The 19,070-nt window shown below is 49.9% G+C and overlaps 2 protein-coding genes and 1 long non-coding RNA gene across 4 annotated transcripts; all 3 read left to right on the top strand.

Moving 5' to 3' along the window:
- The first annotated feature begins 515 nt into the window (after window positions 1-515).
- Window positions 516-7,596, top strand: LOC122103015. 2 transcript variants are annotated; one of them, XR_006146671.1, is made up of 4 exons: window positions 516-628; window positions 6,360-6,517; window positions 6,995-7,159; window positions 7,535-7,596. It is a non-coding gene; the product is annotated as an uncharacterized LOC122103015 (long non-coding RNA). The 2 variants fall into 2 exon arrangements; XR_006146670.1 differs by lacking the exon at window positions 516-628 and having other exon boundaries at window positions 6,243-6,517.
- LOC122103016 (ral guanine nucleotide dissociation stimulator-like) lies at window positions 7,597-14,329 on the top strand. Its single transcript, XM_042673560.1, has 6 exons — window positions 7,597-7,606; window positions 7,649-7,680; window positions 10,717-10,913; window positions 11,497-11,556; window positions 12,274-12,467; window positions 14,024-14,329. Exons 1-6 carry the CDS (start codon window positions 7,597-7,599, stop codon window positions 14,080-14,082), a joined length of 552 nt encoding a protein of 183 aa, XP_042529494.1. The 3' UTR covers window positions 14,083-14,329.
- LOC122103014 (ral guanine nucleotide dissociation stimulator-like) lies at window positions 14,189-18,226 on the top strand. Its single transcript, XM_042673559.1, has 9 exons — window positions 14,189-14,242; window positions 14,511-14,614; window positions 15,046-15,106; window positions 15,753-15,821; window positions 16,250-16,333; window positions 16,795-16,827; window positions 17,118-17,239; window positions 17,432-17,527; window positions 17,829-18,226. Exons 1-9 carry the CDS (start codon window positions 14,189-14,191, stop codon window positions 18,082-18,084), a joined length of 879 nt encoding a protein of 292 aa, XP_042529493.1. The 3' UTR covers window positions 18,085-18,226.
- The last annotated feature ends 844 nt before the right edge of the window (window positions 18,227-19,070 follow it).

The raw sequence follows: 19,070 nt of genomic DNA on the forward strand, positions 1-19,070 counted from the left end.
GTTATATTCTTTGTGCTTTTCTCATTGGAAGGGTGAACCTGGCATTTTTATTGTATTCTACCTTCCTTTTTGCTGATGACTAGTGAGTCATGTTATCATATTGGGAGGACCTTTGAGACCATCCACTCAACATTACCTCTTAGAGATGCCAAAACCAAGAATGAGACTGTTTCCTTATTTCCTTACTACTTTTTCTTTTCTTTCCTAAGGAGGTTACATTTAACCTCCTCTGCCCCTTGTTGTTCTAGCCTACTGAGTTCAGCATCTCATCCAGTAGTAGAAGTGTTGGTACAGGCAGCAAAGGTGGAAAATTACAAGGAGAGAAAATGATGACACTTCAACAGCACAGATTTCCCCCTGGCCATCAGTATTTTTTACCCCAAGAACAAGCTTGTTTCCCATATTTGTGATCTTCCTTGTGTTTGACACAGGATCTAGATCTCAGGGAGGGAGGTCAAATGTTTGCAAAACGATGGAACCGACTCTAATGCACTACGTGGCTTACAGGGTCCTCATCGCAGGCTGCAAATACGTCTGAGGCCAAGAGGTATCTCATCTCTGCAGCTGGCACTGCCTTTCCTGCTTCTGCCTGTGGCTGCAGTCAACTGGGAACGACTGATAAGGAGCAGTAAGTATTGGCTTTGTCCTTATAGGGATGGGTTCCCTAGCAGATTTTGCCTGATGCTCTGGAGGTTAGCCCTCTTGAGTGCAGCCTCCCAGAGGCCAGCTGTTGGGACCAGCTAGGTCATGATGTCGTAATATGGAGTAACATGTGTACTGGCCCTGGAGGGCCGTTGGATACTTGCTCGTCCTTTGTAAAGCTTCTGGTATTGCAAGACATTATTGGGCTGTGATTCAGCCAGTCTTGTGTTTTCACTACCATCACACCAATAACTGTATCTTCCTGACTCCCTAATTCCAGTGAAGGAGCCTGACATTGAGTCCCAGGGGGCCTGTCCCATATGATTCCCGTTTCCCCAACACACAGGCAAGTGTGATTGCTTGGTACTTTTCCAAAGATGTGAAATAAAAGAACACATTGTGAACAGAGTAGCATTGTGATCCTTTTTTCTTTTTGTGCCATTCCTGTGGCTTGAACTCAGGGGGAAGGCACTGTCTCTGAGCTTCTTTTGCTCAAGGCTAGCACTCTACCACTGGAGCCACAGCTCCACTTCTGACTATTTTTAGTAGTTAATTGGACAGAACTATACTACCTGGGCTTTACTATCTGGGCTGACTTTGAACCTTGATCTTCAGATCTCAGCTTCCTGAGTAGCTAGAATTATAGTTGTGAGCCACTGGTGCCTGGCTCTGTGTTCTATTTTATTCTAGATAATTTGTGTAACTCAAACAACCTGTGAGCCTGTTTGTTTTACATACAGGGAAACATCACATCTTGATATGAAAATTCCACCACACATCAAAAACTGTTAACATCTTACTTGTACAACAATTTAAATAATGTTTCTCAGTGATCCTGAAGACATGATCATTTGATAAATCATGGTTCCTTCAGTTTTAATAGAGTCACACATTATCTCCCTTCCTCTAGTTTGCCTAACTCCTTCCTGTTCAGGTCATAGATGTGTGTGTGTGTGTGTGTGTGTGTGTGTGTGTGTGTGTGTGTGTAACTGAATCCTTTCCAGAACCCAGATTAACCCCTTGTGGGCTCTCAGACACTTCTGAAGTTTCATGGTGTCTTTGGAGACAGGTGGCTACCGTCGTGCTTTCTTAGAGTTTTATTTGTTTTGAGCTTCCACCTGGAGTCTCCTTCAGCTGGCACATGGGAGGAGGTGTGGGGAGAGCCTAGACACCTGGCCAGGATAGTACTTGTTTCTGTGCCAGTCCAAGGATCGCAGAGTAGCTTGGATTACAGTAGTGAGACACTGGGACCTTGCTAAGAGAAATATTTCTAAGGGACACGTATCCTGTCCTGTCCTGAGGCTGACACAGCCTCTCAAGATGTGCACCTGTACCCAGTACTTCAAACTGGCTTGTGTAACCGATTTTTGTCATGACAGGAAAAGTCATACAGGAAGAACACAGAGAACTCTTGATGGAGGAATTTGCAATCCTGCAAAGAGAAGTCCTGGGGAAAGAACTGCTCAAAGGGTCCCTTCTCTTCACAGGTCAGTTTTAGTCTGTAGACTCATTGAACACTCAGCTCCTTTCCTTGTCTGGGAAGTTAGAGGAACATTGGCTGGGTGCACAGTATTTCATGTATTGTACATTGGATCATTTATTGTATGGTAGTCATTCTTTGAGCAAGAATAGGAGAAAAGGACCCTGTTAGAGATACCTGCTCTTGTGGTTGGATGAATGCTCATATGGGTATCAGGACCATCTGAGTGGCTTTTATTAGAGAAGGAAAATCTTTAGGATCCTGGACTTCAATGGGTGATAAGATGCTTTATCTCCTCATGAGTTTCAAAACAATGGAATATCATTGTCCAGATGTTTGAAAATGATATAGGAGACTTATGACAAGGAGGATAACAATATGTGTCAGAAACTCACATAATAGCCATGTAAAGTTGGTAATTATTACCTTCAGAACAGGTAAAGCAATAGAAGGTCACAGGCATTGAGCTCACATACCAGCCAGGACCAGGTTAGATTCAGTTTGTGGCAGGAGGTGGTAGGAGCTGTTCTGTAAGGTGTTCAGAGGAGATGAACTTCAGAAGATAGTGAGCAGCCTGGAGGGAGCTGATTTTGCTTCTAAGTTTGATGCTTCATTTAGGTCCTAGTGCCTCCATGAATTTTTATGTGTGCTTCCTCAGAATTTTTCTGTGTGTCAAGGCTGGGGCTTGAACTCAGGGTCTGTGTGCTCTCCCTTAGCTTTTCCTCACAGGGCTAGCACTCCAACCATGTGCCACAGCTCCATTTCTGGCTTTCTGTGGTTCATGAACATGAGCGTCACAGGCTTTCCTGACCCAATGGACTTCACACCACGATTCCAGATTGCAGCTGATTCTAGACATGAGCTGCCAGCACCCAGCTACAACTTGTATATGTCATTCTCTAGAACACGCTCATTGTTTTAAGTGTTAATGTCAGAATCATAAGAAATGATTGACAAATTTAATATAACGTATATGAAGTCTTAAGTTTAGGTTTTGTTTAAGATTTGGGCTAAGGACGAAGATGAGCAGTCAGCTTCATAATCAGGCAGAAATTCTAGTGCATACACTCTCCAGAGTGTGGTTTTGTGAAGAGAGAAGGGAATATTTAGCACTCCATCAACTTGATGCTCTTGAACTAGCTGACCAGTGTTGCTGTTTTCTCTATTTCCATTTTCATGATGTGCGCCATTTCACATGGAGTTGATAAGAATCTGGGTTTCAGGAGCTTAGCAGACCATGGTTGTTCTCCTCTTGCCAGAAGACTTTAACATTATTGGTGGCAGTGGCAAATAACTCAGGACTCTCTACCTGCTACACATGAGCTATGCCTCAGCACCTTTGGCTTTAGTTTGTTTGTCAGAGGGTCCTGAACATTTACCCGGTGCCAGATGCAGTCAGTGACCTTCCTAGTCCTGCCTGTGAGTACTGGGACCACAGGCCCTTATACTTTGATATAGACTTTGATATAGAACCTCAGTAACTTTTGTCCAGACTGCTGGTCTTGAACCACACTCCTCCAGTGTCCATGTCCCAAGTAGCTTGTATTACGGTTTGCTCTACTGTGCCTGGATGGTGGGTGACTTTAAATCATTTATTGTAGAGGCGTTTTTTTTTGGGGGGGCGGAGGGTAGCTGTCTACCTAAGTACATGTAAACTTCCTATATTTAAAGCCTAGATCTTTTCATCATACTGTTTAGCTGAATTGTGTGCTATTGCCAGAAGCATGTCTCATTTTACTAGCAAAATTGAAGTTCAAACCTACAAGAAGCTTTCTTATTTGAGGCTACATTTGGCTGCCTGGTAAGGCAAAGTCCCTGTGTCCATGCGCTCTCCCATGTACCTGGGTCCTGCTCTTTGTCAGGCATTCTCTTCTTCCTAGTCCTCACAGCATTTGTGATTGCCCACAGCTGGCCAATGGACGAAGAGCAGTTTGGCTTTCCTGCATTTAGTGGCATCTCTTGCCTGACCTGGCTGGTATCCTTCTTGGGTAAGCATTTCCTGGTGTCTGCTACTTTGGCAGAGCAAGAAGAGGAGCAGTATATGTAAATCACTGTGTACCTAGAGACCAAGGACAGATGTAAGTCATGAGAAACCTATGAGAAGGAGACTTCAGGCTGTGTCCACTATATACAAGGGTGACAACAGAGAAAACCCCAAGGGCCACAGCCAGTTGTCCAGGTGCAGCAGAGCTGACAGCTTGCAAAGACTAGAAAGTAGTCCCACTTGTGTTGCCTCCATTGTCCAGTAAGTGAATAGTTGCTTATAGAATTGAAGCATGTTGCGGAGGTCAAGTACTAGAATCTTTACTGTATACTTCTTTATTTGCATACTCAATTTAGAGATGGCCTCTCTCTGCATTTCCTAGGAGGATCCTGATGTAGTTGGCTCAAGTGATCCTCATAACCTCGGCCTTCCCAGTAACTGGGACTCTAGGCCTGCACCCCTGCTCCCAGCTCCCTTCACGTAGCTTTACTGATGAAGAAATGGAGGTGTGAGAAACATGTTGCCATTCTTCACTGCCTCACATCTGAAGGCATGATAAACATTCTGAGATAGATCAGACTGTTTATATTACCTAAAGTTTATTTACATCCAGTGTCTTTTAGCTGTCATAGCCAATGACTACACTCCTGGCTTCTGATGGTGCCTTGGAGGAGTGCTTTCACATGTTTCCAGTTATTTTCTTTCTGCCTCCAGCTTATCCCATTCTGCTAGAAGGAGATATTTGAGCTCAAACATGGCATCTGTCTGGACCTTATCATCACACCTTTTAGCTACTGATAACTGTTGTCTTGGGACAGAATTCCTTAAGTTACTTTCAGATAGTATAGTTGAGTGAATGAGGACACAGGCTGATTATGATAGTAGCCCATAAAATGCCTAGAAAAAGCCGGGCATCGGTGGCTAACACCTGTAATCCTAGCTACCCAGGAGGCTGAGATCTGAGGATCGAGGTTCAAAGCCAATCCTGGGCAGGACACCCCTTGACTCTCAGAAAACCGGAATTGGCATGTGACTCAAGTGGTAGAGTGCTCGCCTTGAGCAGAATTGCTGAGGGATAGTGCCCACTCCCAGAGTTCAAGCCCCATGACACACACACACTCTCACACACACACACTCACACACACACACACACACACACACACACACACACACACACACACACACGAATTGCCTGGAAAAGCAGGGGTCATCCCTCCAATCCCTGCTATACAAATGCAGTAGGAGGCAATGTCTCATGAGTAGCATGGCCTGGCCTTTTCAATTCTTTTTTATATTTTATTTTATTTATTTTATTATAAAGATGCTGTGCAGAGGGGTTACAGTTATATGAGTAAGGCAATGAGTACATTTCTTGTCGAGCATTGTTACCCCTGCCCTTCTTCTCTCACTATCCCTTGCCATCCCCACCTCCCTCAGTCCTCCCCAGAAGGAAAGTTGTAAATTTCATTTCCAATATACTGTCCTATGAGTATCATTGTTGCAATGGGTCATCCTGTGTCCTTGTTTCAGCGATTTGTTATTTCCCTTCCCCTCCCCAAATTATACAAATGTATATAGAAGATTCAGGGTACAGGTGAAAAAAAAAAGATTCAGGGTACCAAAATCAAGTAGAGTGACAAACAGGGGATATACCATAGGGGGAAGAACATACAAAGGAAACCAAATAATCACATAGTGCATTAAAAACTACAATAAAGGAAGACCTCTTGGGTCCATATCTTGGGGTTCATTTCACCTAGCATCATCTTCTATGGTCATATGTATATAGCTGTTGAGCTTTTCTGCTCATCTGACAAAATAATGCTAGATGTATATTAAGTATTGCATATGAGGGAAACGATGGGGCCTATATTTCTTTGGGTCTGGCTTGCTTCAGTGAATATGATTTTTCCAAGTCTTTCCATTTCCTAACTAATGGTTAGTGTCATTCTTTCTGATGGAAGCATAGAATTCCATTTTAAATATGTATATATGTATATACATATATATTTATATATATCACATTTTCTTGATCAATTCATCTACTGAGGGACATCTGGGTTGGTTCCATATCTCAGCGATGGTGAATAATGTTGCGATAAACATATTTGTGCTGGTAGCCTTCGTATGGTTTTGTTTGTGATCATTTGGGTAAATGCTCCGAAGTGGAATCCTTATATATTAACCTGCTCCGGAACGGTCTGGCCTTTTACAAGTGTTTTCTGTCTCAGTCTGTATACTGACTCCTTGAAGGGGCAACTGAGGCACAGAAGTCAAGAAACTTCGCAAGGATGTTGTTAGACTTTCCTTGTCTACAACAAGTGACGGAGAGAAACTGTTTCAAGGAGGAAAGGAGTGTTTTGGCTTGCTTCCGGCCTCTTCAGTCCAGGCTTGGTTGTGAGAGGCTTGTGGTAAGTCAGACATCATCTCATCAGCAGTGAGCAATGGCAGAGGCTGCTTCTCTCATGCAGCCAAAGCAGGCTGCACAGTACAGGAAGGGGCAGGACAGACACTTAACCAGTGATCTATTGTACTAGGTCCCAACTGCTAAGTTCCCAGCACCTCCCCAGCTAAGTCCACAAGCAAAGGACCAAGGCAACATTTCCTATTCAACTAGTAACTGATCCAGGGATTTTCAGTCCTCACTCCAGTTGCCTTTCTGCGGTCCTCACACTGTGTGCATTCTCCCCAGCCATGCAGGAAGCACACAGAAACAAGTATAGACCACACATGGTACTGTCTGCATCTTCTCACAGTCCTCACATACCATAGTCCTTACTAATTTATTGGCGGTGTTTAAATTTTGTCAAAGTATGTATTCAGTTTGTTCAAGACCCACTCATGCAGATATCCAATTTAGAAGTAGTGACAAAAGCACCTGTATTCAGGTCCTCAGGATGCTGTGGAAGGAGGCACGGGCCCTGTCTGGTTCTTCAGGACTTGCTCCAGAATCGCCACCTTGGCCATGCCCACAAAGCATGTGCTGACATGCTGACACAGGTGTGGATGTGGCTTCCTGCAAAGAGAAGAATGAATTGCCAGTGCCCTGGTTGGTGAGTAGTTGCATTTGTAAATATTCCTGAGTGATGTCAAAGAGGAACCCCCTCAGTGAGCCCAGGCCTGGCTCCAGTGGACTGGGTAGCATCAATTGCCATACATACTCAGGTTATGAATGAACCAGACCCTTCCTTTAGGACAGAATTTACCCAGGAAAATGTCCTCACTGTTGCACAGGCAGACATCGTAGCTCTTCCCTGCTATCGGAAGAGAAACAACCCAGAGAAAGGGGTCACAATTTGGAGAAGTGGCGTTTTACATACTTTGTAGGTTTTCAGGAGCTCTGGTGGGAGCTTCAGTGGGAAACAGAAGGGAAACAGAGGACCCTGTCTGCTTTGGGCCCAATTGTTGGTATTTTCTGGCATGTTTAGGTTGAGAGAGTCATGAGAATGTGATGAGAAGAGCACTAAGAATTCTGATGGCCTGTGGCGTGATGGACATCTGCTGTCACTGAGCTGCCACATTGAGCCACAGCTGCAAGGAAGCTGAGTGCACAGTGAGGCCATGTCTGAAGAAGGTGGGCAAGCCTCCCCACCTGCTCCCCACCATGCGCTGTCTAAAGTGAGGCTTCTCCTGTCTTTTTACAATCTGCAACCTGGCTTGAGGAGAAAGGGCCTGTCTTCAAAGAAACAGATGTTGAAGGTTCCATTTCAAATCTGGATCCCTGGAGAATGTACCAAGTGGAGGTGTCAGCAAGAACAGGTTCCAGAAAGAGTCAAATCTGTTTGTGCAGAAGCTCTGGGGCCAGGTCTTTAGAAGGAACTGGCTGCAGAAAGGAAGCTCATCCTGCACTGCCTGGTGCTGGCAGAGGTGGTGCAGAGGTGCTGCTGCTTGGAGCAGTAGGAGAAGAAGCAGTGGGTACCACCAGCACCACATCACAGTTGGATGTTCTTGGCTGTTTGCTTCCATTCTTACCATTAAACATGTTGGAGAAAGAGGATGAGTATGCCGCTACCAATCGTGGGAGTGAGATTTGGAGTTGTGTACAAAGAAAGTCCATACCATGGTGGAGCTGAATTGATTGTGCCATACTTCTGGTTCTATTAGTTCTTCCCCACCATCCTAAGAGGTGGACAATTGTCACTGGTATATTAGCCTTTGGAAATTAAAAATGGTTAAGTCTATAATGGTATAAAATAATAAGCACAGATCTATCAAATCAGTGTCATAGGCCTGGATTCTACCTGCAGCCCTCACACAGTGGTCACTTCCTCAGAGCAGGCAGGAGGAGTCAGGGACTGTGTCGTCAGGATAGATGGCAGGATCAGCGCCATGGTCGGCAGGACCAGTAACATGGTCCTGGTGATGGAGGTGGAAACCACATTGGAGGGTTACCTCAAGGGCTTCTGTTGGGTGGCTTTAGAGCAGGAAACCCTGGCCTCTGTTTCCCATGAAAAAGCCCCCACCATGGCTCCCAGTCAGGCTGAATGCATAGACCTCCTTGGCCCTGCATGCACGAACCATGCCAGTGAGCATAAGTTGCCATCATCAGAGTCTTGGGCACTGACTGTGACATTTTTGTTTTCAGTCATGGGGCCTGAACTTGTTGGCCTCTGTGCTGTACCTCAGCTCTTCAACTAAAGGCTAGGGCTCTACAAATTGAGCCATAGCGCCACCTCTGGCTTTTCTGCTTATGTGGTCCTGAGGATTCGAACCCAGGGACTCAGGCATGCAAGGCAAGCACTGTACCACTGAGCCACCTTCTCAGCCCTGACTGTGACATCTTGAGCAAGGGAGATGGTGGACCTAGGGAAGGAGCAGACAGGGAAGGGCACACCTAGGAATCTAGAGGCAAAGGATGCCAAGGTTCTCCCTCCCCTGCCAGGATCCCCGTGGTGGAGGCGCCTGTCCACTTCCCTGTTGCTTGAAAAGTGAAGGCCTCCCATCTCCACTTTTCTCCACATCAACCAACTCCACGTCCAGGCTGCTCTCACTCTAACTCCTCTTCCCATGAGCAGTGGCAGCCGAATATTCTCAGCCCTAGTTGCTGAGTGGTGCCCAATCCACTCTGGTAGCCCGATCCCTTTGTGCCCTTTCCACCTCTACCTCAGTGAACATGGTGCAGAAATCACTGGCTCTCCATGCCCACACTGGTCACTCCATCAGGCCACCAAATGAGCCCAGAGATTGGCCTCAAATTCTCTTGGATCCCAGGCTGCCACACTCTCTGACTCTCCAGAAGAGTAGAGAGCTGAGGATACAGGACACTGAACAAACTCCCCATTCTTTTCAGCTTCCCATCTCACCCACCCTCTCATTCGCACACAGACCTTGTGGCAGGTAGAGCTCCAGTATGCGCACGTGAGGACCCATATGAATGAACACAGACGTGTGCCACCGTGCCTGTGTGGATGAATCTGTGTCTATGTGTCCATGTGAGGTCATGTGTGTACCTCTCTCAATAGGTGTGTTGAACAAGGGAGTCTCTCATGGGTAGGCTTCCAAATAGAGAAGACCTCATCTGTGTGTGCACTTGTGAAATTCTCACCCCCACATAGAGCTCAGATGTTGCCTTTCCTTTTTCTTTGTCGTTCATTGTTGGCTTGCATGGATTTGAGATAGAATCTCTTGCCTAGTTATCCTCCTTGAACTTGGTATCCTCCTCCTGGAGGCTCCTACTACAGGAAAGAGAGGCCTAGGCAAGGACAAGTGGTTTGCAGTTTATTCTCTGTCTAGACACCATGTGCAGGGACTGAATCTCTACAAGAGTGCAGTGAAAATGACTGACACCAGCTGTAGGGTTCCCAAGCATTGGATAGATACTGGGTCTTATTCAGTGTATAATATGCTCAAGCAGGTGCTGGGTGGAAGCACTAGGAATGAATGGGTGACTGGGGGAGGCAGGCAAACACAGGCACTTGTACATGAGGAGACATTTAAACTGGTAGGAGGGATCTGGTGGGAACTCATTAAGTGTGTCCTCATAACCATGACATTAACTAGACAGAGGACAGTTGGTTGTGTATGTGGAGTGTATCTAGTTTGGCTCCTGCCCTGCCATGGGGCCCAGTTAGCACCCAGGGGACATTTGCAGAGGTCTGGTCTGAGGCTGAGTTCAGAAGAGGGGACTTCCCTTCATTGATGATGTTATCTCCAGAGATGATGTCACAAAGGGCCAGCAGGAGTTGGTGCTGGTTATCAGCTGAACCAGCTGAGCTGTATGGAAAGCGGAGGGACAGCAGGATGTTCTCCTGCTGTTGCCCGCTATTCTACAGAACAGCGCCACAAAGCGAGTTCGATATTGTTCGAAGACGCTGGGTCATCCCTTGTCCCAGTCGCCTGAGAAGATCTACACCATGTATCCCACGGGTGAATCAAGGAAGAAGGAGGGTGTGGAGGGAGGGCGAGTCCCCTAACCTACTACCTTCTGGCAGCCTCAGATGCCATGTGTTTACATTCTTGAGTGGGGTGTAAATACATGAGTTTGTGTGTGTGTGTGTGTGTGTGTGTGTGTGTGTGTGTGTGTCCCCAGGTTATTTTCATTGTATGGCCCTGAGCCTTTTCCCAGTGTGCTGCTGTTTCTATGTTTGAACTGTGTCTCATTTCTTCACAGCAGTTAGAGTGGGTTTTAGCCCCCACCCTTCCTGATCCCTGCAAAGCAGGATACCTGCAGGGAGGCAAAGTGGAGAAGCTAGTAGACCACTTAGTGCCTGCCCTGCTCTTCGGAGATGCTGTGTTTGTCCCAGTGTTTCTGGGGACATACCGCACTTTCACGACTGCCCATCACGTGTTGAACCTGCTGTTCAACAGGTAAGTGCCACCTCTGATCCTAGGGATGGGTCCATTGGCTAGGCCTTGGCATGTGCTGCACCAGTAAGGATCTGCTTGGATCCTGACTACTGGCATGCTAGGAGCAACATCCTCACTGCCTGAGGCTGGAGGGGTGGGATGGGTCCTGAACAGGCCTGTCCACATCATGACCTTACACACTAGGGAGCGCAGGGATGTGGGCGGAGCTGGGAGAAGCCCCTCTCTCATGAAGAACTCCTCTCTACATCGAGGCCTCCTATGAATAAGACCTCAAGAAAAGCATTTTCCAAATTGACAGTGGTGGTTGATGTTCCATCTGGGCATCTTGACCTACCTGAACCTCACTCGGAAGCCCAGGGGAAACACTGAGAGACCCCATGCCCATTGAGGTGTGTGTGGGGGAGGAAGCTAATGGGCTCATCATCTTGTGTGGGGATGCATTTCCAGACGCTTGACACCACTCAGTGAAAGAACAGGGAAATCCTTGTCATCCTGAGCTCCATCCTGTGCTCAGAGAGACCACTGGGACTGTAGACATCATGTGCAGACACAGTATGTTTGACATTCTCATGGTGTCCCCTAGATACAGTCATTTCCTTGAATATGAGGAGGAGAAGGCAGGCGCGCAGGAGCACCTGCAGCGGTGAGTGTGTCTGGGGGAGGAGGGAGGGCATGTGTCTTAGGGGTGGTTGCAAAGAGCTGGCTTTGGGAGGCCTGGGCAAAGGGAAATTGAGATTCCTGAGGGGAAGGCTCAAGTCCAGGTAGAAATGTGTCCCTGCAGAGATTGTGTGTGCTTGTTGTGGTGCCTATGGAGGGTGGGAGAAGCCTCTGGCATGTGACCAACCCAGTCCCATTTGCCTGCCCTGGGAATCCTCAGGACCACACAGAACGGGGAGGGCGACACTGCGCCATCATGGACAATCCCCTGAGATTCCAGGGGCCTCAGTGAGTGCTCAAGGGCCAGGATGTGCTGTTTGGGTTGAGAGTCAGGACAAGACTGTTGACACCTGGCTCTATGTGAACAGGAGGCCACTAGAGGCCACTAGAGGCTGCCCAAGTGAGGAGATTCTGGGTTCTGGAGATAACAAGCAACAGGACAAAGCACCCCAGAGATGACAGTTTGGGGAGCATGCCCAGGGACACCAGGCGGTGGGTGTGGGTGGGATGGTTTCATCTGTGATGTAGGTCTTGTTGCATCGCTCGTGTAGACAATGTGTGTAGTGCAGCCAGGTGACCAGGCCCGTTATGGGCTATGGGCATGGGCAGGCCCAGGAGCCCAATTCATACACCTGTGTTTGAGGGGGTCTGAAAGGAGGGTAGGCCTAGCCTCTGACTCTGCTGCTTCTCCCTCTGCACCTAGAGCCTTCTCCTTCATACTGGGCTCCTGGATGAGGGAGTACCCAGAAGACTTCACTGGAGCACCGGACACGTCCTGCCTGCAACACCTGGTAACATATCTACACCTCAATATGCCTGGCTCTGTTGAGGAACAGCAGGCCCGCCTTCTGCTCAGCCAGCTGGAGCACATGCTTCTCAAGAAGCCAGAGCTGGAGGGTGAGTAGCATGGGCTGGCAAAGGAGAGAACAGGTGTGGGATTCCAAGCTTTGTCCACCTGAAGGCAGCTCCCATGCTACCATGGGGCCATCAACAGGACAGCCAGGGAACCTGGATGCCTTGGCATGAAACCTGTCCTGGCAGGGCTTCCTGGGGTGGAGTCCAGGGACTAGGGCTTCTCAGCAGGCAGGGGTCTCGTGGCCGTAGGAATGACTGAGGGGAAGGCAGTGCTGTAGGGGATCTTTTCTTGCAGCTGTTCCACCAACTGCCAGGCTTTATGAGAAAACCACTGTACACCCACTGGATCCAATACCCTGCGTAGAAGCAGTACTACCATGTCAGTCAGAGCTGGAACTAGCTGTAGCCTCAGAGGCCCCCTCAGCTCCAGGAGCTGCAGTGGAGCTCCAACAAGAACCCCATGCAGACGGATGTTCTGACTCACCTCCGTCAACTGTGACCGAAGAGATCAATCCACCTGCAGGTCAGCCAATGGCCCACAGCCTTGCACCATCTCCAGCACCAAGTCTGGATCTTGACCTGCAATACTCAAATGAAGAAAGAGTGGCTGATCCCTCAGTGCCAGGGGCACTTAGCGCAGTGGTAGCAATGGCTCTAGAGCCAGCCATTGATGCACCAATACATGCCAGTGATGAGGGTATGCCAGTGCCCACTCCAGAAGCCCAGCTGCCTGAAGGCCAGTGTGACCCAATTCTGCAACCCGCCCAAGAAGGAGACGCATCTGCAGTTCAACCAGAGCCCTCCAAACCTATTGTAGTGAGCAGCTCAGGGCCAGAGCTAGAGGCTCCAGGAGATGAAAGCCTGGAGTCTGTTCTCGGTCCATCTGGGGAGCAAGTGGAGTCTCTGGGTCCATCTGGGGAGCAAGTGGAGTCTCTGGGTCCGTCTGGGGAGCAAGTGGAGTCTCTCGGTCCATCTGAGGAGCAAGGGGAGTCTCTGGGTCCATCTGGGGAGCAAGTGGAGTCTCTCGGTCCATCTGGGGAGCAAGTGCAGTGTTTCCCGCTTGCTGGAGAGGCTGACTGCCTTGAGTCTGTTGCTGAGCAGCCAGAGCCACCCGTACAGGAGCCTCTGCCGCCCAGCCGGGATGTAACACCCGTCCCATCTGTGCAGCTGGAAGCTGACACAGGCGTAGGAGGGGACATTCATCCAGTTACTTATTCTGACAAATACTATGAGCCGCCAGTGGCTGAAGACGCCGATGGTGCTCTGACCTGTGCTGCCGAGCAAGAGCCTGCTCGCCCACCAGCTAGCGAGGCAGACAGGCCTGCGGAAATAGACCCGGCTCCCTGGGAGTGCGTGGAGATGGAGGATGTGCAGATTTCCTCCAGGGGGCCAGCCCGGATGTCCATGCTGGAGTTAGACAGTGATGAGGAGACAGCTCGAGTGCTAGATTGGCTGCCCGAAGAGAAGGCAGATCAGTTCTCCATCATGGCCGTCGTAAGTAGCTTGGCAGGACTGGGCGTGCGGGCTTTCCTTTGCACCTCCACTGCCACACCTGCCTCAGGGCAGAGTCATGCTGACCATTCATTTCATCTTTTCAGAAACTGTTCAAAAGACTCATCCCTTACCACCTTTTGAGTTACGTGTATGTACAAGCTGACCAGGAGGAGTGTCTGGAGCGCCTGGCACCCACTCTGCTTCCCATACTGGAGCACTGTGAGCAGGTCTCCAGTTGTGTGATCACCACGTGCCTCGGGGACCACAGCATGGAGGCAGCAGAGAGAGCCCAAGTGGTGCAGCACTGGATAGAGGTGGCTCTGGTATGAGCAGGAGGGGCCCAGGGACCCTTCTTCCCTTTCCCACTCCCACCAAGTGGCTGCCTGCTCACTCACAGCCACTGCCTAGCCTTAAAGCCCTCCTCCTACTCTGCCCTCACTTGGGCTGTGTGCATTCCTGCCCTGCTTTCACTGCCATTCCCCTCCCCCAAGCTGTCCCAGTTCAGCCTAGTAACAAAGGCCCAGCCCCAGGCCAAGCAGGGGAGCCCAGGAGTTTCCTCCACAGCTCTCCTCACCCATTCTTCACTCCTAGGAGTGCCACCTACGAAAAAATATCTGCACCTTATTTGCAATCGTGTGTGCTCTGCAGAGCAGCCAGCTCCAAGGCCTGAAGAAGACGTGGAGATTGGTTTGCAGGTGGGTACACCTTTCTCCTGGGCAACCCTTGCTTCCTCAGCTTAGCGTCCATCTCCTGGGAGCCCAATGGCAGTGCCCCATGGCAGAGACCACAGCTCTATGGCCTTGCCTAGGATTTGCCTGCTAGGTTGGGATTCCTCTTCTGCCATACATTGCACAAGGCCCTTGGGGACGTTTTCCTTCAGAGACATCACAGCTACACCAGTCTGTGCAGTGCTCTTCCAAGCAAAACCACTCTGGGAATTGGGGTGGAGCTGGAGGTTTCCCCTCAAGACTTTGTTCCTAACCATGTGACCTAAGGGTCACAGTGGCTCTCCCTGCACAGCCCTGTTCCCATTAGCATAAAGTCCTGCCTCCAAATGGGAAATCCATTCACACTCCTCCTCTCCCTTCCTCTCCCATCTGTCACCTTGTCTCTGCCCATCGTCCAGGGAGAGAGTAGCTGTCTATCAGGAGCTGAGGAGGATACACTGCCAGGAGCAAGTGTACAAGGTTGTATGAGCCCCGGAATAAGATTTGACCCTCGGACGGAGGCGAGGGAAATTTTCTCTCTGATGGAATTCAAGGAGCATATCCAACATAGCTAGGAGAAGCATCCGTCGTGGGCTTGGGTGGGGGACAGATTGTATGGGGAAGAGGAGGTCCCTGGGGACCCCGTGGAGTGAGTGGAGGAGGCCACCTGGGTGTCTGAGGAGGGTGGAGAAAGTGACAGGGTTGGGTTGTCAAGGTTGCTGCTGAGATTTCCTGTCAAGCTTCCTCCTGAGTGTGGCCTGTGTTGAGGCTGCCTCTCTACACCCCGCCAGCCTGGCACGGCCAAGCCATGCCCTGGCTCTATTTCTGGGTGGCCTTCCCGTCCCAGGAGGGAAGCCTAGCCAGTCATGTGAGGTCAAGATGTCCCTTCAGATCAAGCAGCCCCAGAAACATCTTTTAGGGGATGCAAATGGCCACATCCACCATGGAGACAGGCCTTGGCATATGCTCTGGCCTGCCCAGGGATACAGTGCTGATGGTCACAGGGAGCCTGAGATCCTAGGGCCCAAGCCATGGCTGTCACACCACATTTGCGGCAAGAGGGGACTTTGGAGGGTTGAATGGTTAGAGAAGGAGTATGTTCTACATCCATGCTAACTGCTGCCAGGGGCGAGAGTCCAGATACAAGAGCTTCTGGAAGAAACTCAAGAGAGGCTGCAAGAAGCCTCAACAATTGGTGAGTGTGCATGCCTGAGGCCAGGGGCTTTCTAGAAGGAGTAGTTGAGGGGGGTCCCCCAACCCAACCGACCTGTTGGCCCACTCCCTTAATGCCCCATCACACCTGGCCTCTGCTCAGATGGCATGTTGCAGCAATGAGTTGCAGCCACAGCACTAAGGCCTGCACAAGAGTAGAGGAGCAGGTGAAGGGCAGGGCCACAGACCTTGCCCGTGTGTCAAGTGCCAGCCCTGGAGGGGCCCAGACCTAGATAGATTTCCCCATGCAGGGCTGTGTCTTTGGTATGGGGTAGAGGGTGGATCATTGAGGAATGAGCCTGTCTTGCCCCAAGTTCTGCTAGATAGATGGCTCCATGGGACTGGGGTAAGTCGGGTTCTTGCGAGGAGCTTAACAGGACTCTTCTGATCTTTCTGCACCCAATGCCACAGGACTATCCCGAGGGCACAGTCCCTTACCTGGGCACCGTCCTCACACACCTGGCCTCACTGCACAAAGACCAAGATTCCAAGGATGTGAGTGAACAGGGCCCCAGCCCTGGGAAAGCAGATTGGGGACAAAGAGCCTCTCCCTGCCCCTTGACCTCCAGCAAGAGCCCACGTCCTCCCCAGCCCCAGAGTGCCAAGCACCACAGCAATCCTACTTGTGATGCCCTATGCCCTCAGACCTCAGTGCTGCTGATGACATGGGGCCATGTCTCAGAGGGTGGTGAGCAAGGGTGGCAGTGTGACAGCAGGTGCTCAAGCTGACATAGCATGTGTGAATAGCATGGCCTTGTCACTGGAAGCCTCAAGTCTCTGCCATGTGCACAGAGAGTTGAGCAGTGAGCTCCCTGTCCTCAGGACCTAGGCCTCCCTGCCCTAGACTGAGAGCAATCCTAGTCCAGCTGTGCACCCAGCCTGCCCTCTGCTGGAAGGACTTGGTAGGGCGCCAAGTGGAAACAGCATTTTCTTAGCACATATTCTTTGCTTTGCAGGGCTCTTGGCTGAATGTAAAAAGAAGACGAGAGGTGAGAAAATGACACCTTCCTCTGCAGGCAGCCAGCTGTGCGGGTCCCTTAGGTCCTTCCTTCCCTCTGATGTGGATGGTCACATCACTTGTCCTCCAGAGGTCAGGAGATGGGGCCTTGAGCTGGGGATCTAGGACAGCGTGCTGGCGTTGGGCACTGGATCTCAGTAGAGAAAGGCGAGTGTGTTGGGGAGAGACAAGAGTGAAGCCAAGTGAAGACCCGAAGTCAGCTGCCTGGCCTGCCTTGCCCTGGTCCAGGTCCATCACCACTGTGTCCTTTCTCTCAACCAGGAATTCAAGGTGATGGCACTAATGAAGGAACTAAAGGGCTCATGTCAGGAGCTCCAGGTGGTTCCTGACATGAACTTCGTATCTTGGTTTAACAACATGAACCGCCTAAATGAGTTGGAAAGGTGAGCTGGGGTAGGCAGTGGGGGCAACAAACATGGGAATCCCCAGCACCAGTCCATGAGAGCCTGTTGTCTGAGTCAGCCTCCCACCAGACCTGTTGAAGGAAGGGTGTATGAGCTCCTGAGTCCCCAGGGCCCCTGGGAGGGAACCCCCAGGGTGGAGCCTGCTGTCCAACCAGCTACTTCTTGTCTTAGCTCCAAGCTATCCAGGGAGCTGGAGCCTCCCCGCCGGGTACTTGTCCTGAGCAGGAACAACAAGAGGAGCCCTCCCCCGAGGAAGCGCTCAGGAAAGTAAGTACATTGGCCCAGGGGCCAGGGACTCCCCAGGGTCTGGGTGGTGGGACAGGCAGCCTGATGAGCTGGGGCTGCCATCCCACCACCTGCCACACAAGCCTTTGTCTGGGTGGTGTGGCCTGAGCTCTGCCCACCTCACTTCCTTCATTGGGGTCCCACGGTGGTCCTCAGAGGATTGGGCATATGGCTCCTTGAAAATGAACAGTAAGGAAGGCTGCCTCAAGCCCAGGGGGCAGTGGGTGTGGGACAGCCCTGTGGTTCAGGGAAGCCCTGGAATTAAGGCAGTCCCTCCATTCAGTTGCCAGGCTTTGACAAGAGAGCTCAGCAACAATGGCAGTTCCCAGTTGGAGACAAATGAGCAGCTCAGCGGTGGGAATGGCAGCCATGCACCCAGCATGCACTTGGGCTGCTCACCCAAGCCTTCTTCACACTGCAACCGATTATTTCAGTCGGCCCCAAACATCTGCATGGCAAAGATGACAGAATATGAGGGAATCTTGCCGTTCCTGAGCCCCCAGCCCTCCCGGAGAGCTGGGCATGGGGCTGTATCCTAGGCTGTCCTTTCTTCAGCCAAGATGCGTGCACTCCAACCAGAGAAAATCATATTCTCCAATGAGTTATGGGAAATGCGTTGCACAATGCACAAAGACTCAAATGTCAGGTCATTTAGATTAAAAACCTATGTGGAAACACTAATAGCGTGTTAAAACCATTTCTTTACAAGAGCAAGGTTTTGGTGGGTGCTTTTCTTTGCCTTCCTTAATGGCAGAGACTTCTGCATATTCTGTTCTAAGAAGAAATCCTTTCAGGCTTTGAGCTCATTTTTTTCCTGCAGAATGAGCAAGAGCAGGTCCCTCTAGGGGCTAGGCTTTCAGTCAGGTGTTCTCATGAACTGTTCCACACGCCTGGAAATCTGAGTGTTGAAATGTCTCCTTTGCAACAGCCATCATCTGTGTGGGAAGCTGCTGGCTCCTGTGCAGGCAGGGAATCCACCTCAACCTGCTGGGAGGGACTGGAGTCACCATGCAGGACCCTGGGGGGAAATCAAATGAGGCCACACCAGACCCAGGGCAGTGCTTCAGGGAGGGAGACACTGCTGAGCTGCAAGAAGAGCTAAACGTAGTCAGACCAAAATCACAGTTCTTCCAAAGCAAGTACCTGCCTAAAACTATAAGCACACTGATAAAGGGAAACCCAGGGAAACATGTAAAGGAGAAGATACAGATCACAGAAAGCACATCAGTCAAATGCCAGAGCCACTCACAGTTTCCTAAGGGAATATAAACCCTCTTGACTCATCATTTCTTTGAGTTCAAGTAATTCTTCAATAGTTGCCCTCCTGAGCTCTTATGCCAGTTACAGGAAGAAGATATATTATCTTTTCTCCATTACACAGTTGAAGAAAGCCATGGCAAGAGCACTTCCCCTTTGTGTTTACAATACCAGAGTTGCAGTGAACAAAATTCCATCTGGCCAAGCAGACACACATGACCAGGAAGGAAAGTGGGGACTATGCTTCTAGACTCCTCCACAGAGCAGT

The sequence above is a fragment of the Dipodomys spectabilis genome, unplaced genomic scaffold, assembly GCF_019054845.1.
Source record: "Dipodomys spectabilis isolate Male_0828 unplaced genomic scaffold, ASM1905484v1 ptg001311l, whole genome shotgun sequence".
Classification (NCBI taxonomy): domain Eukaryota; kingdom Metazoa; phylum Chordata; class Mammalia; order Rodentia; family Heteromyidae; genus Dipodomys; species Dipodomys spectabilis.